The 20985-nt window shown below is 44.8% G+C and overlaps 1 protein-coding gene across 1 annotated transcript in view; it reads left to right on the top strand.

Annotated features, from left to right (window-relative positions):
- UNC119 (unc-119 lipid binding chaperone) overlaps positions 1-18402 on the top strand; it is an 18745-nt gene extending 343 nt beyond the window's left edge. Inside the window, exons 2-6 of the mRNA XM_015646213.1 lie at positions 12-296; positions 9725-9838; positions 10734-10836; positions 11579-11751; positions 12660-18402. Of these exons, the coding sequence (XP_015501699.1) occupies positions 12-296; positions 9725-9838; positions 10734-10836; positions 11579-11751; positions 12660-12772 (788 nt within the window). The 3' untranslated portion in view covers positions 12773-18402. The remainder of the gene's footprint in view (positions 1-11; positions 297-9724; positions 9839-10733; positions 10837-11578; positions 11752-12659) is intronic.
- The last annotated feature ends 2583 nt before the right edge of the window (positions 18403-20985 follow it).

The following is a 20985-nucleotide window of genomic DNA, read 5'->3' as shown; positions in this document are numbered from 1 at the left end:
GGGAACGGCAGCGGGCACCCGCGGCGGGACAGGGCAGGGCCGAGCCGGGCCGGGCGGCGGGAGACGCAACCCCTCCCGTTCTGTTCCCTCCCCGCTCCTCCTTTCCCTTCCTTTTTCCCCCCGGGACTCCGGCTCACCTCCGGGGCGAACGGCGAAGCACAGGAGTCGGAGTCCATGTCCCGGCGCGGGTGGCTCGGGCGGGGCCGGGGCGGCGGCGGCCAGGACCGAGGAGGAGCTGGGTCGAAAGGCTCTCATCGGGCCCGACGACGTGCTGGGGCTGCAGCGGGTCACCAGCGGTGCGTGCCGGGGATGGCGGCGAGGGGGGAAGATGGGGAACGTGTCCTCGTGGGGCTTTTCCCGGGGGAAAAAGGACAGCCGGTCCTCATCTCCGAGGGGTCTAAACCGGGGGGAAAAGAGGAGGCGTTGCCCCTTTGAAGGGAGCTAACCCGGAGGGAAAAGGGGAAGCGGTCCCCCCTTCCCGGGGGACAAGAAGTGGGGATGCAGCAGCGCAGGGGACAGAGTCCGCAGCGGGATGTGGCACCGGGTACCACCGAAAGAACAGGGGAGTGCCTGGAGCTGGGCATGCCGCCCCCCAACTCCGCTCCAAGGTCGGTGTTGGGATGCTCCTCGCTGCTCTCCCCATCACCCGTTCCCTGTGTGTGCCCAAGGCAATGGGGTGGGCTGGATCCCTGGCCACAGCAGCCCCCATCCCAGTTTGCCCCTCTCCAGTAAAGCACGAGTGGCCTTGAGGGCATCTTGGAAGGGGTGGGTGGGAGTGTGTGGCTGGAGGGGCTGGGGAAAGGCCAGGACAGGGGGCAATGGCTTCACACTGATAGAGAACAGGTTTAGATTAGATATTAGGGAGAAATTCCTCCATGGGAGAGTGGTGGGGCCCTGGCACAGAGAAGCTGTGGCTGCTCTATCCCTGGAAGTGTTCAAGATGAGGTTGGATGGGACCTGGAGGAACATGGGCTGGTGGAAGGTGTCCCTGCCACTGGCAGGGGGTTGGAACCAGATGGTCTTTAAGGTCCCTCCTTACCCGAACCATTCCATGGTAATGCAAGGCCAGCCTGGCCTCAGCAATGCCCAGGGACAATCCACCCCGGTGTCCCAAAAAGTCCTTTTTCCATGTTCTAGGACCTTTGGGTTGTCTCTCTGGGCTGTCAGGGTGGAGGGGGTGGCCTGGGGTCTGGCTGTGCTCCCTGTGCCTCGCAGTGCAGTGTGGCCCCAAAGCCAGCTGTGTGTCACAGGCTGGGGCTGTGACGAGCCCTGGGGAGGAAGGATGCGGCTGTGGGTGCTGCTGTGTGCAGGCAGTCCCGTGGGGCTGCTGTGTGAGCAGCATGGCAGGGACTCGTCTCAGCCCTCAGGAAGGGTTTACAGAGGCTCCTCTGAGAGGAGCTACTGCTGCTGGGGACCCTTGGGTCCCCTTCTGCGAGCTGAGCTGCTGTGCTGGTGCAGATGTGTGATTCACTGCCCAGGCCCAGAAATCCCCTGCCTGTAGCAGGGAGAGCCACGCAGCAGGCACTGAAGCATCCTGCCAGCATCCTCAGGTGGATGGTGAATCCAAGCCATGGCTGTGTAAAGCACTGCATGCTCACTTCATGTCAGCATCTGTGTCTCTGCCCTCGTCAGGGCTGTCTGGAGGGGACAGGGACACCCCTCACCCTTGTTGTCACCTCGTGTGGCATCAGTGGGGATGGATGGTGCATGCTTTTGGTAAGCTGCTGTCTTCCCAGGGAGCAGGGAGGGCTAAGCTGGTGAGCCAGGTTGTTTACTGCCTCTTCCAGCCCTGGGTCAGAGTGCTCTGGAGCACAGGGAGGATGTGAAATGCATGAAAATGCTGTGTTCCCCTCCTGCTATGAGACTTGCTTGTACCAGGGGTGCAGATGGGTCATGCTAAACAGAGCCAGGCACTGTGATGCCTGGCTTGCCATGGGAAGTGCTTCCTGTCCTGCTGGATGTGTGGGAGCCAGGAAATGCTCTCCACACCTGAAACCCTTGGTGAGTTTGGGGATAGAGGTAAACAGTACATCCATGTTGAGCATATTGTATCTTGTCACCCAGGAACACTTTGTAGCTCCCCTTCTCAAGCTCAGTTTTCCTCCCGGTGGGTTTAACAGGAGGAAATATTTAATATTTTTCAGCTCTTTAACACCTAATGATTATTTGGGGCATTCTATGGCCTTTGCTCATTTCTACACCCTTAAAAACTGATGGTCAAAAATAGCAATGTGAAACTGTTCTACTCTTCTGCATCGGGCAGGGGAGGAGGAAGGACCAGGCTGTGGGAGAGAAGTTCACAGCTGCCCCAACCTTTTGGACGTGCTGGGTGTCAGGACAGACACCACACCCTGTTGCAGCAATTCTACCTCTGACAGCTTGAAGATGAAGGAGGAGTTGGTGGTTGGGGCTGCAACAGAAATGTCCTGGTGCCCTGGATGTCCTTTGTTGTTCCAGAGGGAGGATAATCCATTTTTATCCAAACTCATGGGCCGGTAGCACGGCAGCTCACGCTGTCCAGGGGCTGTATTAAAAACTCTGTCCTGCCTGGCACCTTGGCAGGGCTGGCTGTGTTTTAGGGCTGCTTCATCAACCACAGCCCAGCAGGCCTTGGTAGCACAGGACTGTGTTTTAGGAATGCTCACACCAGGAGCAGGCTGTGTGTTCCTGAGCAGCCTTCCAGGTTATGCAGGGAGAGGGGGAATTCTGGCTGTAGCACAGAATGGTTTGGTTGGTGGGGACCTTAAAATCCACCTTGTTCCAACTGCCTCACCAAGAACAGGAACACCTTCCACTAGATGAGGTTGCTCCAAGCCTCATCCAGCCTTTCCTTGAACTCTTGCAGGGATGGGGCAGCTACAGCTCCTCTGTCTGGTCTGTGCCAGTGCCTCAGCAGTCTGACAGGGCAGAATTCCTCCCTAATAATCTTCATCAGGCAGCACAGCTGGACTTGGCTCTCCCAGTGGGTGCAGCTGACCAAATGTGAGGTGACTGGGCTGGGAGGGTGGCGAGGCAGGATGTGGCTCTGTGGGCAGCCACAGGAGCCAGCTGGGGGCTCTGCTCCTAATGTGCTTCTAATAAGCTTAACTGGGGAGTGGAGTGAACAGCCCTGCACATTCTGAGTCCTTCCAGTGTTAAATTCCCTGGCAGCTCCGGGCCCACAGGGCTGGGATCCTGATGGACCTGGGATGCTGCTCTGGGATATCTGGGCCTTCTGGCCAGGCTGGTTCTGGCTCTGCTCCAGCTGGATCAGGTGTAAGGAGAGAGAACCATTTCCTCTGCAGTTAGGGAGATTTGTCACTCGCTCACACAACTGTGGTTGGGAAAAGCGGAAAAAGCTCATGACGTGATTAATTTAAGATTAGCAAAGGAGTGGGGCAGAGCTCAGTTCAAATTGCAATTAATTACTGAGGCAGCCAGAGGATCAGAGAGTCAGATGTGTAACAAAAGACAAGCTCCAGCCTCTGAGGCTGCCCTGTTTATCACCTGCACACTTTGCCTGTAATACCAGATCAAATCTTACATTTTAAGTTTTATTCTAATGCTGATTTTATTTTAGCAAACCAAGGGGTTAAATAATTGATTGCATGCTTTGAAACAGTTTCAAAACAAACCCTAAAAATAAGGAACACACAGGTAATCATTTCTGAAAGTAATCTCTTCCTCAAGCTGTCATTTGGGATTTCTCTGAGACTTCTCTAGGCAGCTTTAGCTAAAGGCCAGCTTGGCACAGGGCTGCCTCAGTGGGTTAGGCAGGCCAGACTTTTCTTGGGGGGCTTTCATACCAGTTTCCTGCTGTTGATTAAAGAAAAAAACCAAATAAACCATTTCCCTGCCCTCTGCCTCAGCAATTCAAGTCCTATAAAGCTAAACCATCCTGGATCCATGTTCAAACCCATTTTTAAATCCATGGGGTTTGGATGGGCAATGAGAGACAGGAATGTGAGGCAGATGTGCATGAATCCATCTTCAAAGCTTCTCCTGGACCATGACTTCCCTCCCCAGTTAATGGGGAGAGTGTATTTTATTAGGAGCTCTGAGGAGCTGTGGGTGTGTGTGGGGTTAATAAATCCCTGTCCAGGGCTGTGAGGTGTGGCTGTGTTTTGATGTGCTGATTCCTTGTTGCAGAGCCATATCCCAGAGCTGTGCCAGGCTGCTCCCCCCACGACCCTTCCCTCAGCATCCCACACAAGCTGTGAGCTTTTCCAAGGCTCCGTGTTTCCCAGAGTCTCGCAGTACAAGATGAGCTGTCAGGATTCCCAGGGGCAGCACACATGGTGTGTGTGTGTGTGTGTGTGTGTGTGCTGTGGGATTCCTCCTTCCCCCAGGGTTGTGGGTTTGGGCCACCCCTGGTGGAAATGGCAAAGGTAAGAGGAAAGCTGAGGGAGTCAGCCTGAGGGTCTTGGCTTTGGCTCAGCCCAGAAGTAGCTGATTTAGTTGGTGTTGTGCACATGGTTTCAGACTTTGAATGCAATCAGTGTGAAAAGTGGGCAGGAGAAAGTGTTTGAGTTCCTTGGAAATGGGGGAAGAGCAGCTCCATCCACAGGCTGCAGGGCTGTGATCAAATTAGTTGTGAGAGGGTGAAGTCTGGAAAGCTCTAGCTAAAATTAAAAAAAAAGAAAGAAATAAAAAAGGGATGAGCAGGCTGCCACAAAAATCAGAGCCTGGTGAGCTGTGCAGTAGGACTTGGCAACTGAGGGGCTCTGGGGACCTTGGGAAGTGCCTCAGCCTGAATCCTCCTGGTCTCTAAATCCCTGTGCTTCCTTGACAGTAAATGTGCTGCTGTGGAAAAACCCCTGTGGGATCCTCCTGGTGCAGAATTTTCCCTCTGGAGCACTGCAGCAGCCTAATTCCAGAGCTAGGTCAGAGGGCAGCTGCTTCCCTCCCTGTGCAACCCCCTGGTCTTTGGTTCTCCAAACCCCACAGTTTGGATTGGAGGGATCTATTTTACAGGAGTAGATCCTGTTTTCTGGCTGGCTTGGTTTCACAGGGCTTGAACTGCAGAGGCAGAGGGCAGGGAAATGGTTTAGTTTGTTCTTTAACTGAAGCCAGGTTGTCTGGGCAGGTGTATCAATAGCACCTGAAACCTGCCCTGACTTCCCCTCAGGTCCTGCTCCGTGTCCTGCGTCACTGCTTGGCCTCTTTCTGGGGTCTGGGCTATTTTTGCTTCCTTCTGAGACCCTTCAATCTGATAATCTCCTAATCTTCAGCTCCTGGCAATTCCCCTGCAGTTGTCTTGGCTTTATACCTGGCTTATGTCTTGGGAGGTGGCTTCAAAATAGCTCCTGACCTTGTTGGTAAATGCATGTTAGGAAACAGGCCTGCATAACTGCAGGAGCCTTCTCATCCATTCCCTAAACTGTTGTTATTGTGCTGGGGAGAGAAATTCCTGTTACAAGTCACTGCTGTTGCCTCAGTCTCTTGTACAGCATCCTCCCAATTTACACCCATTACCAGGACTAGATTTTTAGTTCTTTCTTACCCCTTTCTTACACTCTGCTTTCCTTAGTGGGCTCTTAAGGCCTTAAAATAGGAGCTACCCCATCTGAGATTAGACTCTGATGAGCACAGAAATATCCCTGGTGTCTGTGAGAGGGGACACGTGCTTCCTCCTCATGATTGCAGAGATAGAGAAGGCATCTTGAAAGGAGCACAACAAAGAGCGTGAATCCTATTGCCCATGAACTTGTGATAAAATGTGCCTGGTGGGGTGGTTGTGAAGGAAATTTGGAAATATATGATCAAATTTTAGCTTTCTGTGATGAGGAACAAACCTGATCTCAGGCATTTAAATGACAGGGAGAGATCCAGAGGGGGAAAGTGCCTTTGTTTGCTTTCCTGTCTTATTTAGCACTGTATTATCCCTCACCTTTTGTGCTCCTCTGTAACACCAGCTGCTAAAATGCACACCTGGAATTATGCACCAGGGTTCAGGACATGCCAGTGTTCACAGGCAGTGCCTGCTGGCAGTGTCCAGGCTGTTCTGCTGGTTTATTGTGTAATCTTGCTGGGGTTTGGGAGGGCAGGAAGGTTTCCTGGATAAAAAGTGTCTCTTTCCTGGGTTAGGCAGTGGAGGTATCACTTCAGAGCTGTACCAGTGGAAGGAGCACCTGCTGATTCTCAGAGCAAATCTAGAGACTGCTGAACTGTTTGGGGTTGCTTTGGAATCACTTTTTCCTACAAAGGGAATTGGAGAATTTGTGAAGGAATTAACTGAGCCAGATTCAGGAAGCCAATCACCTCTACTGCTTCCTCAGACCACCACAGTGGTGCTGGTTGTGATCCAAACTCTTCACAACTGCAATAAGTCTTAAGATAGAAATTGTCTCTAAAAGTGGGGAGTTTGGGCATGATCCAGAGGTTGTGGAGAGGCAGTGTCAGGAATTGTGACTGTGAGAAATAGCTGCTAATACCAGGTGAATTGTTTTCAGGAAGGGTTTGGGGATGGAGGTCTGGGATATGACAATTCCCTGAGCTTTAGGAAAAGGTAGGAATTATTTCTCTTTTGTGAGCTTTTTTATGCACTACTAAATGTGGGTACTTTAGGATAAAAACCAATCTGCTGGGTTTTCCATGGCAGTGCTGCTGTGTCCATGCCTTCATCCCTAAATCAGGTGAGTGCTGAAGGCTCAGGGACACATCATGATGGTTCAGTTATTAACGGGGAAACAGCACAACCTGCTTTAGGGGAAGTGGAGGAAACAAGAAAATATTCTGTCCTGAGAGACCAACCCACCATTCTCTGTAACAATCCCCTCTGTGGAGGTTTGATCTGCCTCATTCCCAGCTAAAATAACCACAGCTGCTGCCTCCCTTCCCCGAATCGTGGCGATGGTGAATTAGGATAAGGGAAGCAGATGATACATTTAAGTGAGTCATGGAAGTGTGGGCAACTGGGCCCTACAGTAATTTAAAAATAAGTGTGTATGGGATGAGATTAGTAAATCTGACAGTGCTCAGCCGAGCAGAAGGATCTGCCAATTGCAAGCAGCCCATTCCCAATAAGAGCTTCCAGTGCAGCCGCAGGCTCCTGTTACGTGTGGGGGAAAAATCCAGCACGTGGCTACTTTGATTGATTTTTGAACAGGAACAGCAGAAACAAATGTAATACACACTGAGAGGAATATATATTCCTCTGGGTTTTTTTCCTTTCTAGGAGACTGGGCTCTGCCAGAGGAAGAAAAACCCCACTTGATTGCAGTATTCTGGCAGCTGATCTTCCCGGATGGCATCCAGTTGTATGTTGGCACGCTGATTAAAGAAAAAAACCAAACAAAACAATGACAAAAAAAGCGTTAAAAATATTATCAGGGCAAAAAGAGTTGGAAAACAGCAGTGTAGGGGTGCAAACATCAATGAGCAGGAGCCTAGTAGGGATTCTACCCGGGGTTTACTCCTCTTTGGAGGCTCTGCTTGGCTCTCCTGTGCTCCAGATGAGTCATGGACACTGTTACTGCAGCAACGCTGCTGCCAAGGAGGGGGATAAAGCTGTTGCCATGGTGCTGGATGGGCAGGAATTCTGCAGGAGTAGAAACACTTAATAATTAACTTGCAGACAAACGCAGCTTCGGATTTGCCAGCGTGCTCCAGGGAAGGTGTCCTGGGCTCCTGGGTGACTGCTGCCTGTTCCCAACAGCCTTCCCAGGGAACAGCCAGTAGCCATGGGCTGAGGGAGGGGAAACTGGGCTGTGGGAAGCTGTGCCTGCTTCCACCAGTTTGTGTTTTGCATGCTGGTGCTTGGAACCGGGAAGTTGTGGGACGGGTTAGGAATTGGGGTGGCTGATGTGTCAGAGCCTAAAATCATGGTGTAATTGCAGGACATCTCCCTGAGGAATGCTAAACATCAGGGCCTAAGGCAAGGGCTGGGTTTAAATTCGGTGTCCTGTCTTCTTGTTAAAGACACAAAAGAAGATTTTTGTGAAGTTGTTGGGGTATTTGGCCAAACACAAGCTTGTGTTTTCTTGTGGTAGTAAAAAGGTCGAGCTTTTAGCTTGTTCTTCCTGACTGCGTGGGTTCTGGTGTCAGTTTATCCTTGTGCTGTGTTGATAGGGAAGGGAAAATCCCTGCCAAATGCCAGGGATGCTTTGAGCACTGTCCTCTCTCTGAACACCCATTTATAGAGTTGTAGAATCTCAGTGTTTTGGCTTAAGAGGACCAGGACAGAGGGACCTTAAAGATCATCCTCTTCCATCCGCTCTGCCATGCAGGGACACCTCCCACTAGACCAGGTTGCTCCAAGCCCCATCCAGCCTGGCCTTGAGCACTTCCAGGGATGGGGAATCCACAAATTCTCTGGCATTCCTTTGAGTATTCACCATATGGGGTTGTTGGAGAGCAGTAAAACTGGCCAGGGAGAACATTTAACACCTCTGTTCCTTGCACCGAGTTTACTTGGACGGTTCTCCAAGTTATGGAGATTTGGAAGGAATAAAAAGCTTCTAGGAAAGTGCTAGTGCCAGGTGTTCATGCCCAGGAGCTCAGAAGTCTCTCACAGTGGTCCTGGATTTCTTAGACCTGTACTGAAGTTGGGTTGGCATGGGTAGGTCTGAGCTCTGAGCACTTGTAACTTGTTTTTATGCAGTCTCAGGTGGACTGCATGCCTCAGGTGTAGCCTCAGGTGGATGGATTTGTTGGAGTTTCAGAAATAGGAAAGCAGACAGAAATAAGTGATTAGCTCAGATTAACAGCAGGAATTAGTAGCTGAGAAAGTGCTTTGAATTAAAATGTTAAAGTATTATTTTCACCTTGGAACCTCCAGAACTAGTCTCCTACATCAATCAAAGGTGCTGCTGTTTGAAAGCTGACCTGACTTGTCTACACAGATAATTTCTTTAGATTTGTCAGGGTAAAGTAAGTTATTGGAGCTGCTTTCAATCTGTGCTTTATGTGCTCTTTCCCCAGGGAGGAGGATGACTCCTGTGCCAGGACACAGCAAGGCCAAAGGCCAAAACTGTGGAGGTTTTAGTGGTGGAATCCTCATCCCTAGAAGGGTTCAAAGGACCTGTGGATGTGGCACTTGGGACATGGTTTAGTGGCAAACACAGCAGTGCAGGGTGTAAAGTTGGACTCGATGATCTTAGAGGGCTCTTCCAACCTTAACAATTCTGTGATTCCACGACTTTCTCTCCAAGATGCTCCAAGCAGAGAAGGGCTCCACTCCCTGTTCTCCTAACAGAGGGAAAGGCTTCAACACCATTTTCAGTGCAGGGGAAAGCAAGCCCTGGTGGGGGATGAGCATCACTGGAGAGAAGAGGCCACCCTTGGTCTGCAGAGGGCTGGAGCAGGGAGGTGGCTCAGGGGAGGACACTCCTGTTCCAGTTAAGTGCAGCCAGCTTAGTGCTCCCAAAGCTGCTTAGCCCTCACATTCTGCCACAGGGCAGTTTTTAAAACAGGCAAAGCCTCTTAACACTGGAAAGGCTGGGATTTGATGGAGGTGCTGACTAGTCTCAATACCCTGGGAGGAAATGGATGCAGAAGCTGCTGCTTGGGAAAAGGTGATGACCTCCGAGTGTTGATGAAGGGAGTTCTTTCCCCTGTCCTGTCTGAGCTCACAGAGTGAGCCTCCAGAGCTGAGCCTGTCCTCAGAGACATCAGTTTTGAATTAAAACATGCAGTAGTGGAGATGCATTTGGGCTGCTCTCACTGCTGGCGTGGCCTCCAGAGAGCAGCCAGACGTTCCTGGTGTTTCAGGGCAGCCTTCATTTAAATTTGCTTCCCCCTGCAGATTATTTGTGCACTCCAGAGGAAAATGTTTACAAGATAGACTTCACCAGGTTCAAAATCCGGGACATGGAATCTGGCACAGTCTTGTTTGAAATCACCAAGCCAGCAGCTTCAGGTGAGTGCACACACAAAATAAGCTTTCCATGAACAAATACTTTCTTTTGCCTTCCCCCACTCCTCTTACTCCATCCATTTCCCAAAAGTAGCAGAATCTCTCCACTGCAGGAGGGCTGGAGCCCCATCTTGCAGCAGGAATGTGTTTCAGGTGTCTCTTTGTACCAACAGGGTGAGCAGAGCTGGCTGCTGCTGTGCTCTTCCTGTTGCCATCTGTGACAGGAAGGGACAGATGGATGTTGTAAATAGGAGCAGAGGAGGAGGAGGAGGACATCACTGGGTGTTTTTTTCTTGTCTGTTCATCAGTTTGTGCCCCCTGCACATAGTTTAGCTGTTAGTGTAACATCTCTCACTGAGGAGTCAGGAAAATGGTATTTCCAAAAGGGAGAAACTGCCAACAGGCAAATTACACAAACTGAACCTTTGCTTTTTTTTTTTTTTTTTTTTAATTAATTTTTAGTAATTGTAAGCAGCCAAGTGTTGCCTGTTACCAGTGGTGATAAAAACCCAGGGCAGCTGTTCTTTTCCTGGCCAAACACTTTTAACCCTTCCCCACCTCCCTGCAGGTGAGAGGAAGTTTTCTGTAGCTTGCAGGTAGCAAACCAAGCATTTGGGGAAACAGCTTGTTCAGAGTCACTCTGCAGTCCTGATGTGAGGTGGGAACAGCAGAGGAGGAGTAGAAATCCAGAAGATAAGAAATTACTCAAACCAAAGGGCTGTCTTGCAACATTCCATCTCTGGGTGACCAGTGGTGGACACCTCAGGACAGGAGGAGGGTGAGCTCAGCACCACAGTGGTTTCCTGGCTTGTGTGGCTCAAGAACACCACCAGAAGCATTTCCCTTGAGTTTCTGTTTCTCAGGCAGCTCTGACTGAGCTTTCTTGGGGCTTTTGCAGAGCGGGAGCACAATGACAGGAAGGACGTGGACCCCAACGCCGGACGCTTTGTGCGCTATCAGTTCACCCCGGCCTTTCTCAGACTGCGGCAAGTGGGAGCCACGTGAGTAACTCCTCTCTGCTCCTTGGCCTAGCACAGAAAACAACTGAAATCTCAGGGGAAAACACCCATCTCTTCCATGTTCATCCTGCCAGGAGGTTGATGGAACAGAGGGATTTTTCATATATTAGGAGGGTCTCCAAATCTCCTGCTTTCTCTGTCGCTTCAGGCCGTTCAGTCAGGGGTAGGCCTGCTGCTGAAGAGATCAGTGCTAAAAGAGACAAAATAAGGTGGGAAAACTATCCAAAGAAGAGAAGGCTCTGGGGAGACCTTAGAGCACCTTCCAGTGCCTGGAGAGGGACTTTTGGAAAGGACCTGGAGTGACAGGACGCAGGGAATGGTTTCCCAGTGCCAGAGGGCAGGGATGGATGGGATGTTGGGAAGGGATTGCTCCCTGTGAGGGTGAAGAGGCTCTGGCACAGGGTACCCAGAGCAGCTGGGGCTGTTCCATCCCTGGAGGTGTCCAAGGCCAGCTTGGATGGAGCTTGGAGCAAGCAGCAGTGTCCCTGTCCATGGCAGGGGTGAAACTGGATGAGCTTTGAGATGTTTATCTAATGCTGTGGTGTGTCCCTGTGGAACGCTTTAAGTAAAAGAGGAAACAATCATTTGATGAGTGCTGTTGCTTTATATTTTTGGCTTCTTTTTTTTTTTTAGGTTTTTTTCAGAGCTCTCTTCTGCCTTTCAGGAATGGTGCAGATCTTATTGAAGCCTAAAAGCTCACATCAGTTTTGCCCTTCTTTTTCAGGGTGGAATTCACAGTAGGGGACAAACCCATTAATAATTTCCGTATGATTGAGAGGCACTACTTCCGTGACCAGCTGCTGAAAAGTTTTGATTTTGAATTTGGCTTCTGCATCCCCAGCAGTAAAAATACTTGTGAGCACATCTATGAATTCCCCCAGCTCTCAGAAGATCTCAGTAAGCTCTTTATAATAAACTTTAATTTCTGGGTTGTCACACCGTGGTGTTCATCTGAGTTGGTCTGGGGGAGCCCTTTTTCAAAAGCTGTCTCTAGAGAGTGGGTTGGGTAGAATAATTCATCCTTTTATATCTGTGTTAGCTGGGATTTTGTTTTCTAGTAGGATGTCTCTCATCACACACCAGGCAATTGCTTGGGGTGTTGTTTTTTTTTTTTAATTCATAAAAGGGAAGCTTTGGTATCCAGGAGAAAAAAGATAATTGTGTTATAAAACAAGCAAAAAATAAGATTAAAAAGACATCCAATAAATGGATAACTTAAATGTTATGATCCCTTTTAATGTTTGGTGTGCTATATTGTGAGCTTGAGAGGTTTTAGTATGAACATAACTTTTATTTTCTCTCCTCACTCCCAAGGCACAATAGCACAAGCAGTAAATCTGTGTGATCCTCCTCTTTACAACCCCTAATTGTGTGTGTCAGCACTAATATTACAGTCTGTGGAAAATACAGCCAGGCCAGAACAAATTTACTTTGAGTTTGCTGTTTTGTTACTGTTTTTAAAAACAAAACAAAAATAACCCCAACCCAAAATGTTCTTGTTCTGAGGTCCCCTTTATATGATGCCTTAATATATTTGGATTATGAATATTTTTCCTGCCTGAAAGTATTCAAACAAAGTGTGGTTTAGGTTGGATTTTAAGTCCTTAGAGGCCTTTCCAACATAAAAATTCCACGATTATGCTTGAATTGTTTACAAGACACCAACAGGGAGCAGTTTGGGTGATTCCCATTTGGGTTTTGCTTTTTCACCTGATTTTGCAGCTGCCTGGGTGACACTGACCAGCTCCTGAGCCTGGCACAGAGCACCACTATTAATTTTGTTGGGTTTTTTTTCCCCCTCACAGTTCGAGAGATGATCCTGCATCCCTACGAGACACAGTCGGACAGTTTCTACTTTGTAGACAACAAGCTGGTGATGCACAACAAGGCAGATTATTCATACAGTGGAGGACCCTGAGTGTGGGCTGCATGGCCCCAGCTGTGCTGGCCTCCCCTTCCCTCTGGAAGTCATCAGGGATCCCAACACCTCCAGTTCTGCTGCCTGCCATGTCACCTGGACAAGGATCCACTAACCAAGGACTCTTTGCCACAGTAGGAGTTTCATGACATCTCTTTTGAACTTTGAAGCAGACCCAGTTCTTCAGAAGTTTTATGCTAAAATGATCTTTGGATACCACTTCCCTAAGTTCTTTAAGTGTCTGCTTTGAAAATGGCCTTGTGGGACCTGAGGGGTTTTGCCCTAATTCTGTGAGTTTATGTTCTTGCCCTCGAGTATCTTTTTAGGATTGCTTTCCCAAAGAATGTAATCAGAGAAAGCATGGGAGTGGATGGATGCAGAGGCAGAGGCTTGGGTGGTTGTTTCTCTTTGTGAGTGCTTCAAAGCCAATTTGACTTGTCCAGCCTGTTGAAAATATCAAGCAAAACATCTCACAAAGGCAAGTTTCATCTTTAGATTGGCTCTCTCCATGAGTATTTCATCCTTTAGTTTCAATCCTTTTGTCTAATGTTCTGTTTAACCTGGGAAACACCAAAACCTGCAATGAAGAGCAGTACTTCAGTGACAGAGCTGTGTTAATTGGGTGTTTGTACATTTACATTCCTTTTATTACATTTCAGATGAAGGCAAAATGGCATTGTGGGTCTGTGAACCTCCATAAGTACATTCCATTAATTTCAGTTCTTTTGCAGAACAATCAGGATAAGCAGAAGGATTTTAGCTTTATTTAACATTTAGCCTTTTCTTGGCACACATTTCCAGTGTCTGTTTTCTTCAATCTCTGCTTGATACCAAGTTAAGGACTTCAGTACTGCTTGTTAGAGCAATGTTTTAATTGTCTAGGGCAGCTGGGGAGTGTAGAATTCTCAATTTTCCCTTATTATCTGCATTTAAAGGAGGTTAAGACAGCATTTCCCCTTTGTTAGAAATGTTTCTCTTCAGATATTAATACAGGTGAAACTAAATCTAATAATCTACAGCTTTAACACACAGCAAAAAAAATTAGCAAAAGTTCTCTCTTCGGACTCTGGAAGAAGTTTAACACCAATTTAGCCCAAGAAATAGCAGCACCAAGAATAAACTAGTGTGGGGTGACCTGTTGTCATGAAACCCTTACTCTGAAGGTCAGTTCACTGATACTTAAAAAAAAAAACCCAACAACCCAACAAAAATAAAAGACAGTTGCAGTCTGTAGATATTTCTATAAATACTTGATGTCTCCATGTCTAATTCTGTGAGTTGAAGTGGAACATTCTATGTTAGCCTCAGATAGGTGTAATAATTGTAATAATTTTTATAAAAATACCATTTCCAGTTGTGGTGAGCATCTCTGTAGTCACAGCCTACGTCAGACAGGACTACAAACAATTCCAAGTGTAGCCTAAGGACAGGGAGGTTTTTGTGCTCTTGTTTGGGTTGTGGTCACTTTTCAATGTGTCACCATTTGTATTTGGCTTGGCTTTTTTGACTGCTGAGAGAGGAGGCAGGTTTTTTTTTAAAAAAAAACACAGTGATTTTAGATTACAGCACAGTTTTTATTAAGCTTGGTAGCTACAAAAGTGTGTCAAGTTCACTGATTTTACACAAGTAGTAGCTTGTAGTAATTCTTATCACAGTGAGACTTGTATTTATCACTATTTTTTGTCTTTACTGTATTAAATCATCCAAGTAGCCTACGGCTGACTGATCAGTTTGAGAGATACAAAGCATTTCCTCGTTATTTGTGCACTACTTTGAGCTACTGACCATTAATTTTATAGTACAATAATTACTAAAGATGAAAACAGTTTCAAAAATGTTTTCATTCCTCCCCCAACTTATTTATTTTTTTTAAATCAAGCCTGTTAAATCATATATCCAATGACATTTCACAAGTTTTAAGTATTTCTGAGTTTTGATTCAGTTTGCAGGAGGAAAAAATGTTAATTTAAAGACAAAATGTGTCTTTACATACACTTTACACATATTATATACACCAAAGAGTGTATGTTTAAAAGTACCACCCTCTACAGGGGTTTTTTTGGGGTTATTTTTCACCTGCTGTTCATAGCAGTCACTTCTGTGCATAAAATTTTTAAAAGAATTTTAGGAATGGAATTTGCCCAGAATTGCCAGTCATCTATTTAATATGTTGTGATGACTCTTGGGTCATGTGATGGAGTTTCCTCTGAAATAGTCATGTTCTGTTCCTTTTTTATGCTGCCTCTTTTCAAGACTTATAAAAAAAAGAGTAATTCCATATAAGTATTACTGTAATCAAGGGAAATTTAAGTGGTAGACATGCCCCTTATAAAAGAACCAAGAGAAAATCACTGTGCTCCCAGGAGTGCAGAGTGAGGATGGAATTTCTGACATTTTTCTAGGGTAGGTTTGAGGTTAAACACAAGAGGATGAATTATCAGCTGCTCCTCTCCTGAAATCTTTTATAATTCAGATTATATTTGTAATAATTCCAGTCTTACAGAAAATTTAGTGTAAATCAAATAGGAGATATTACACTGAGTTTGTTGCCTAATATTAGGAATATTTTAAGGTAGAAGTAAAGATTGGACATTTTCAAAAAAATTCATTTCAACACATTTTAGCTTCAGCTTTTCAGTTGGGACAACTTTACTGGGGATTAAACATCCCCAGAGTTTGCTACAAGTAAAAAAAAAAATACTCCTAAACCAAGGCAAACAAGAGAACTTTCTGTGGGAAGTGAATTGAAGGTGCTTTTTTCTGTGTCCCACTGAAGCAGTTAGCACTCTTATCTCTCTGTTTCACTTGGGAACTCTTTGTTAGCATTTCCTGAAGGTCATCCACATCCCCAATCTTTACAGACACGTGGGAATCTCTGTCCAGGAGGGAGGTTCTGTTCCTCTCCCACCTGCTGATGCAGCAGCTTGACGTGTGGTGTTGACATGGGGCACAGAAACAGCAATAAAAGAATGGTTCTTCAAAACCTTTGGCTGTAGAGTTGCTGTTTTAATGCCACTTCTGTCCCTTGTTTTGCTTAAAAACCACCTTCAGAATTTAGTGTTAAAACCCAAACTTTGTTCAGCACCCAATAATTTCAACTTCCTTCTGGAAGGGAGCTGAGTTTGCAGCCCAGTTGTGAAACCCACATTTTTTTCCCCTTAAATTGGCAGCTGATTCTTACTATAAACCAGTTGAGAATGAAGTCTTAGTAGCATTGTTCACAGAAGAATTTGTTAATCTTCTTGAGTAGCTATTATTTTGTATTTTAGCATTCATCATTATTGGGTTTACTTTGGAAGTTCATTGCGAAATCACCAAGTAGTGGCTCTGGGAAAAAAAGAATTGTTGTATTTTCTTCCTTGATCTCGTTTTAAACATGACTTTAATTAGCACTTCAGCTCTGTTTTAACAAGCCAGCCTGGCAATTTGGGATCTGACTTTCTGAAAGTGAAAGAAAATATCCAAGAGCTAACCAAGATTGTCTGCTAATAATGGCCCGGCTGTTTCCTGTCATAAAACAGGATTAAGTGTGGGCTTTACACAGTGACTTAATCTTGGAAAAAGAAACAAAGTCTCTCTGAGTGCTAACAGTGACATAATTTTTCTGAGAGACAGGGAAATTAGAGCTCAACACATTCTTTCAGGGAAATTATAATTTGACATATTTTTTCACTTTGTCAGTCTCGGATTCCTTTAGTAAGAATTAATTTTAAGAAAAGCAGCAGTACATTAGCGGTGAGCTGCATGCTCTAGTAACTCACACTTCTGTGGCAGGGAGAGAATCATTTCTTTTTTAGAATTAACACATCAGCTGTGGTTGAAAATCTGAAAACCTTGCTCTCAGTTCAGTGGCAAAAGCCAAAATTGTTTCTGTGAATTATCCGTTACGTGGTGACATTTCTGAAATAACAGAATGATCCACCCTTCCTGACTCAGAATTTATTTATTTATTTATTTTAATGTAAAAAGACTCTCCAGGGTTGAAAACAACCTGCTGGGGTTTAGTTCTTGCTCATAATCTCTCTCTGTGTCTTGTTTTTTGAGGAGGTCAGTAAGATGCTCTATTTTCCACCTCTGTCCTCTGAGTTTTCCTCCAAAATCTTGTGTAGTGTCACAGTGGTGGCTGGCTGTGTGTGAAACATTCAGGCTATCCATTCATATCCAAATCCCAACTTCCAAATCCCTTCAGTTTGGGAAAAAAACTCTTCAAGTATATTGAGAATTATTGTCCTACATATCGACCCATAAAAAATAAACCCCAATCTTCCTGACAAGGGTTAAAGGGAACTCTTAGTCATGGAAAGATTGAGGCTATTTAAGGTAAGAAAATGCTAATACCCAACTGTCATATTTAGTAAGCATTATAAAAATGCTCTATTAATTATTCATAACCTGGAAAAGATGGTTAACAGCTCAGTTTTAATTAGATCAGGTTAGGAAGGAAACCATAGAAATCATTGCTGTCGTTTGGGGCTGTGGGGCAGCAGCTGGAACCGTGTGTATCCCACAAAATTTGGGCAGGTTTCTGTGCATTTGGGGAGGAAAAGTGAGGCAAAGGAGGACAAGGACAGAAAAAATAATTAATTTCACCAATTTGGACCCAAGACCTTCAAGGCCATGGTGAGTGACTCAATTTTTTCCTGGGTCTGAGGCAGCTGGGAGCTCCTGCTCATGGTTCTTCTTTCTACCCCCGGCACAAACACTGCCTAAATTTATAGAGGCTTTTCAGTATTAATTAATTAATGTTAAATACCATTAATAGTTCATATCATTTAATCTACAAGGAAATTCCTGATTTATTTGAGGGGTCCCCAGGTCTCAGCTTGCAGCTCAGTTGTTCTCCTCATCACTGGTGAGTGGGTGAAATGTTGTTTGTGTGTCTGCAGCCCCCCAAAAACCCCCTGTGCTCCTGCCTGCTCTGGTGTCTGTATCTCAATACACCCAACAAACATGTTTGAATGTGACTTTTTGTTTCCTTGGCATAGAAACTGAATTGTCTGTATTAAAATGTATTTATAAAGAAAAAAAATGTATCTATTTTTTTGTGGGAGGAGAGTAGAATTCTGGTTACTTTACCACTGGGAAAACATTAAGAGCATTTTTACTGATTAATTTCTAATTCTTTGTATCTTGGTAGTGATTTGTTTGCTAGGAGAACATCCACTGTGGCCCATCCTGTGGCAATGCAATGCAGTGTCATGCAGAGAATCTGGTTTTCAGAAAACTGGGAGCCTTTTGTTTCCTTTTTGGGACAGGAGGGGACTGAGGAAGTCACCAGGAATAGAAAGAACCTTGGCACGGAATCTGTTCTGTGGCTTTGGCTTCAGCCTGTTTGACTTTTTGCAGATTAAGTAGAGAGAGAGAAAAGACTGAGACTTCAGGATTAAAAAAAAAAAGAAAATTAGATGCTACAATTTAGTCTTCCTGTAGGAGAAGGAGAGTCCTTAAATTAATTTATACAAGGTTTAAATAGGGACTGCACTTGCTTCAATTGATTTAATATTGGCAGCTTAGTCATTGATGTGCATCCTAGGGAATACGCTTAACTTTTTCCATTACCTTGGAAAATGGTTCAAAAACATGTCACTTCCATTAGCAAGTGTTTCTTCTCCTGTAACAAACTGCAAAATGTAAAAAAAAAAAAAAAGAAATAAATTATTGATCCTAGAAATTAAGGTGATTGTCTATTTTATTTAAACATTTGTTTTTTATTAAAAAAAACCATTCAAACTTTGATTTCAGGTCTCTTCCATCAATAGTAAAACTCCAGGTTTTGTGCAAATGTGTGTGAACAGCTTCTTTTTTTGGTGATTGATGGAAAGACTCTGCAGTGGTTTGGGTAATTCTGTGGGTAAAACCATCACATTCAAAGTGTTCAAGTGGGATTTAACTTTTAGATTAGGAAAACATCTTGGGGTGTAATTAAAATAAATTGGTATCATCAATTACATTAATGGGACTTTGGAGTTGCACAGATCACAGCTGTTTATCAGGTTGTGATTTAAAAAAAAAATCTGCAAGTTTCAAAAGTCAGTTTGAAAAACAAAGTGAAAAATCTGAGAATTTGGAAAAATGAAAAATGTGAAAAATAAATTAGTTTCAAAGTACATTAGCAGAATATTGGAGTTCCCTGGATCACTCTTCTACACCAGGTTGTGCTTCTGAAGGATTTCTGGCTGCACTTTGGAGAATCAAATTTTGAAATTAATTTGAAAATTGACTAAAACTGAACCAGCTGCTTGGGCTGAAGTGAGTTTTACTGCTGTAATTCCATCTTGAAAGCTTTGATATTTTATTCAGAACTTCCTGGGAGTACCTCTGTGTTTCTTTTGGAGCAGAACAACTCTCAGAAGAAGAGAAGTAGGATGTTTTTATTTGAAAATATCTTCTATAACTCATTTTGATTCCACAGAATTCCTGGGGTCTCCTCACTGACACAATATCCTGCAAGACATCGTTGTGTGTTGGAATTTAAGTAAGGAATTTATTAATACAAGGGGTTTCTCTTTTGGATTGTGACTTGGAATTCTTGCAAGGACTGGATGCTGATCCAGTGAGTACAAAAAAAAGGCAAAATCAATGCTAATAATTAATAAAACAGGTTAAACAGTCTCTCTGATTTTGGTGCACAGGTAAAATTATTTGCTTAGAAATCTTCTAAGATTGCAAAGAATCTTAAAAAAAAAAAAGAATTCCCATGAAAACTCCACAGTGTTAAATGTCTGCCAAAAATGCAATGCAATACCAATGCTTCCCCCCACCCTTTAGCTGGTTTGTCAGCCTCATTTATTAATAAATATGCCTGATCATTCTGGAGATGTTCTCTGCTTCTCCTCACATTCTTATTTCCTTCAGCATTTCTCAGCTGCTGAGTTATTGTGGCAAATCTTATGTGTTCACTGCATGTTTCTATTTTATTTGTCATTGTTCAAGGGCATCCATCTATCTCTGGCTTGCACTCCCTTAATGTTTTTCACTTGTAGGAAGAACACTTCTTGGTGATAAAGTACTCCAGGTTTCCCAATTTTTCCCTCTAACACAATGGATCTTACTTTAAAGATAATTTTAGAGATTACTGAAATCTCTAATTGCATGCTAGGATAACCCCAAACTATTTATTGTCCCTATTTGAGTCCACAAAATAGAGCAATTCCTTTACAGAGATTATTTTTTCCTTCACCAGTGCGGTACAAGAACTTAAAATAGGAGGTGAAATCATCCTGGATAATGTATTTTAATTAAAACTACAAAGAGAATTTAGGTAGGTAGAGCATAATTGCAGTTGGATGATTCTCAGCCATTATTTTGAAAACTAACTTGGGACTTATATAACAAAAGCCTGTTTTATTTAATAATAATTTAATTATTCTAGTGGAGGGCGTAAACCATGTTAATGAAGCTGCAAATGAAAATAATCTGTAGCAAGAAATAAAAACAGGCAGGGAATTTACAAACAGCATTAGAGAAAACATATAATTAAATTTACTTTATGAAAGGGAGATAACAGACAGGAGAGGAGAGTTCCAAACACCTCCGGTTCTTCCTTTCCTGTGGAATGACAGGATAAATCAGAAGAGGGGAATAACAATCGGGATTAAATTAGATTTGAGGAAGAAATTCTTCCCTGTGAGGGTGGTAAGTCCCTGGCAGAAGTTGCCCAGAGAACTACATGTGCCAGACCTGAAAGCTAAAAATATTTAGAATCTATTTTGCTAAAAGAACCTAAAAAGCAGCCAAACCCAAAACTCCAACCCAAACTTTGTTTTTTATGAGTTATGTGAAGGCCACAGCACACCAATATTGTGCCTCTGTTCACTGGCATTTTACTGGGGTTGCAAATCATGTTTTTATTTCCCAAATGCATTCCTTACCATCCTGATTTATAATTAAGTGTCTAATTAAACCTGCTGCCTGCTTTGATGTCTGCACAGGTTCATAAGCCAGGAGAACAGAGGGTTCACTCTAACCCTTAAAATTAAAGTGTGCACAGAGGCCTGAGCACAAGTTCAGAGGAACAACCTGCCCCAGACACACCAAAGTTCTTCAGCACTGAGATGTCAGATTTTAAAGGTATTTCCCCACTGGGATTCATTAGCTGGCATTGCTCATAACCTAAATTTGAAATAACAGTGCAGAAATGTTCCTTGCAGCTGACAAACACAGGGCTGTGCTTCCTGTGGCTGGGCAGCAAGAGATGCTTGGAGGAAACACAA

Source organism: Parus major, chromosome 19 (genome assembly GCF_001522545.3).
Source record: "Parus major isolate Abel chromosome 19, Parus_major1.1, whole genome shotgun sequence".
Taxonomy (NCBI): Eukaryota; Metazoa; Chordata; class Aves; order Passeriformes; family Paridae; genus Parus; species Parus major.
This window is presented reverse-complemented; position numbering and strand designations above follow the sequence as displayed.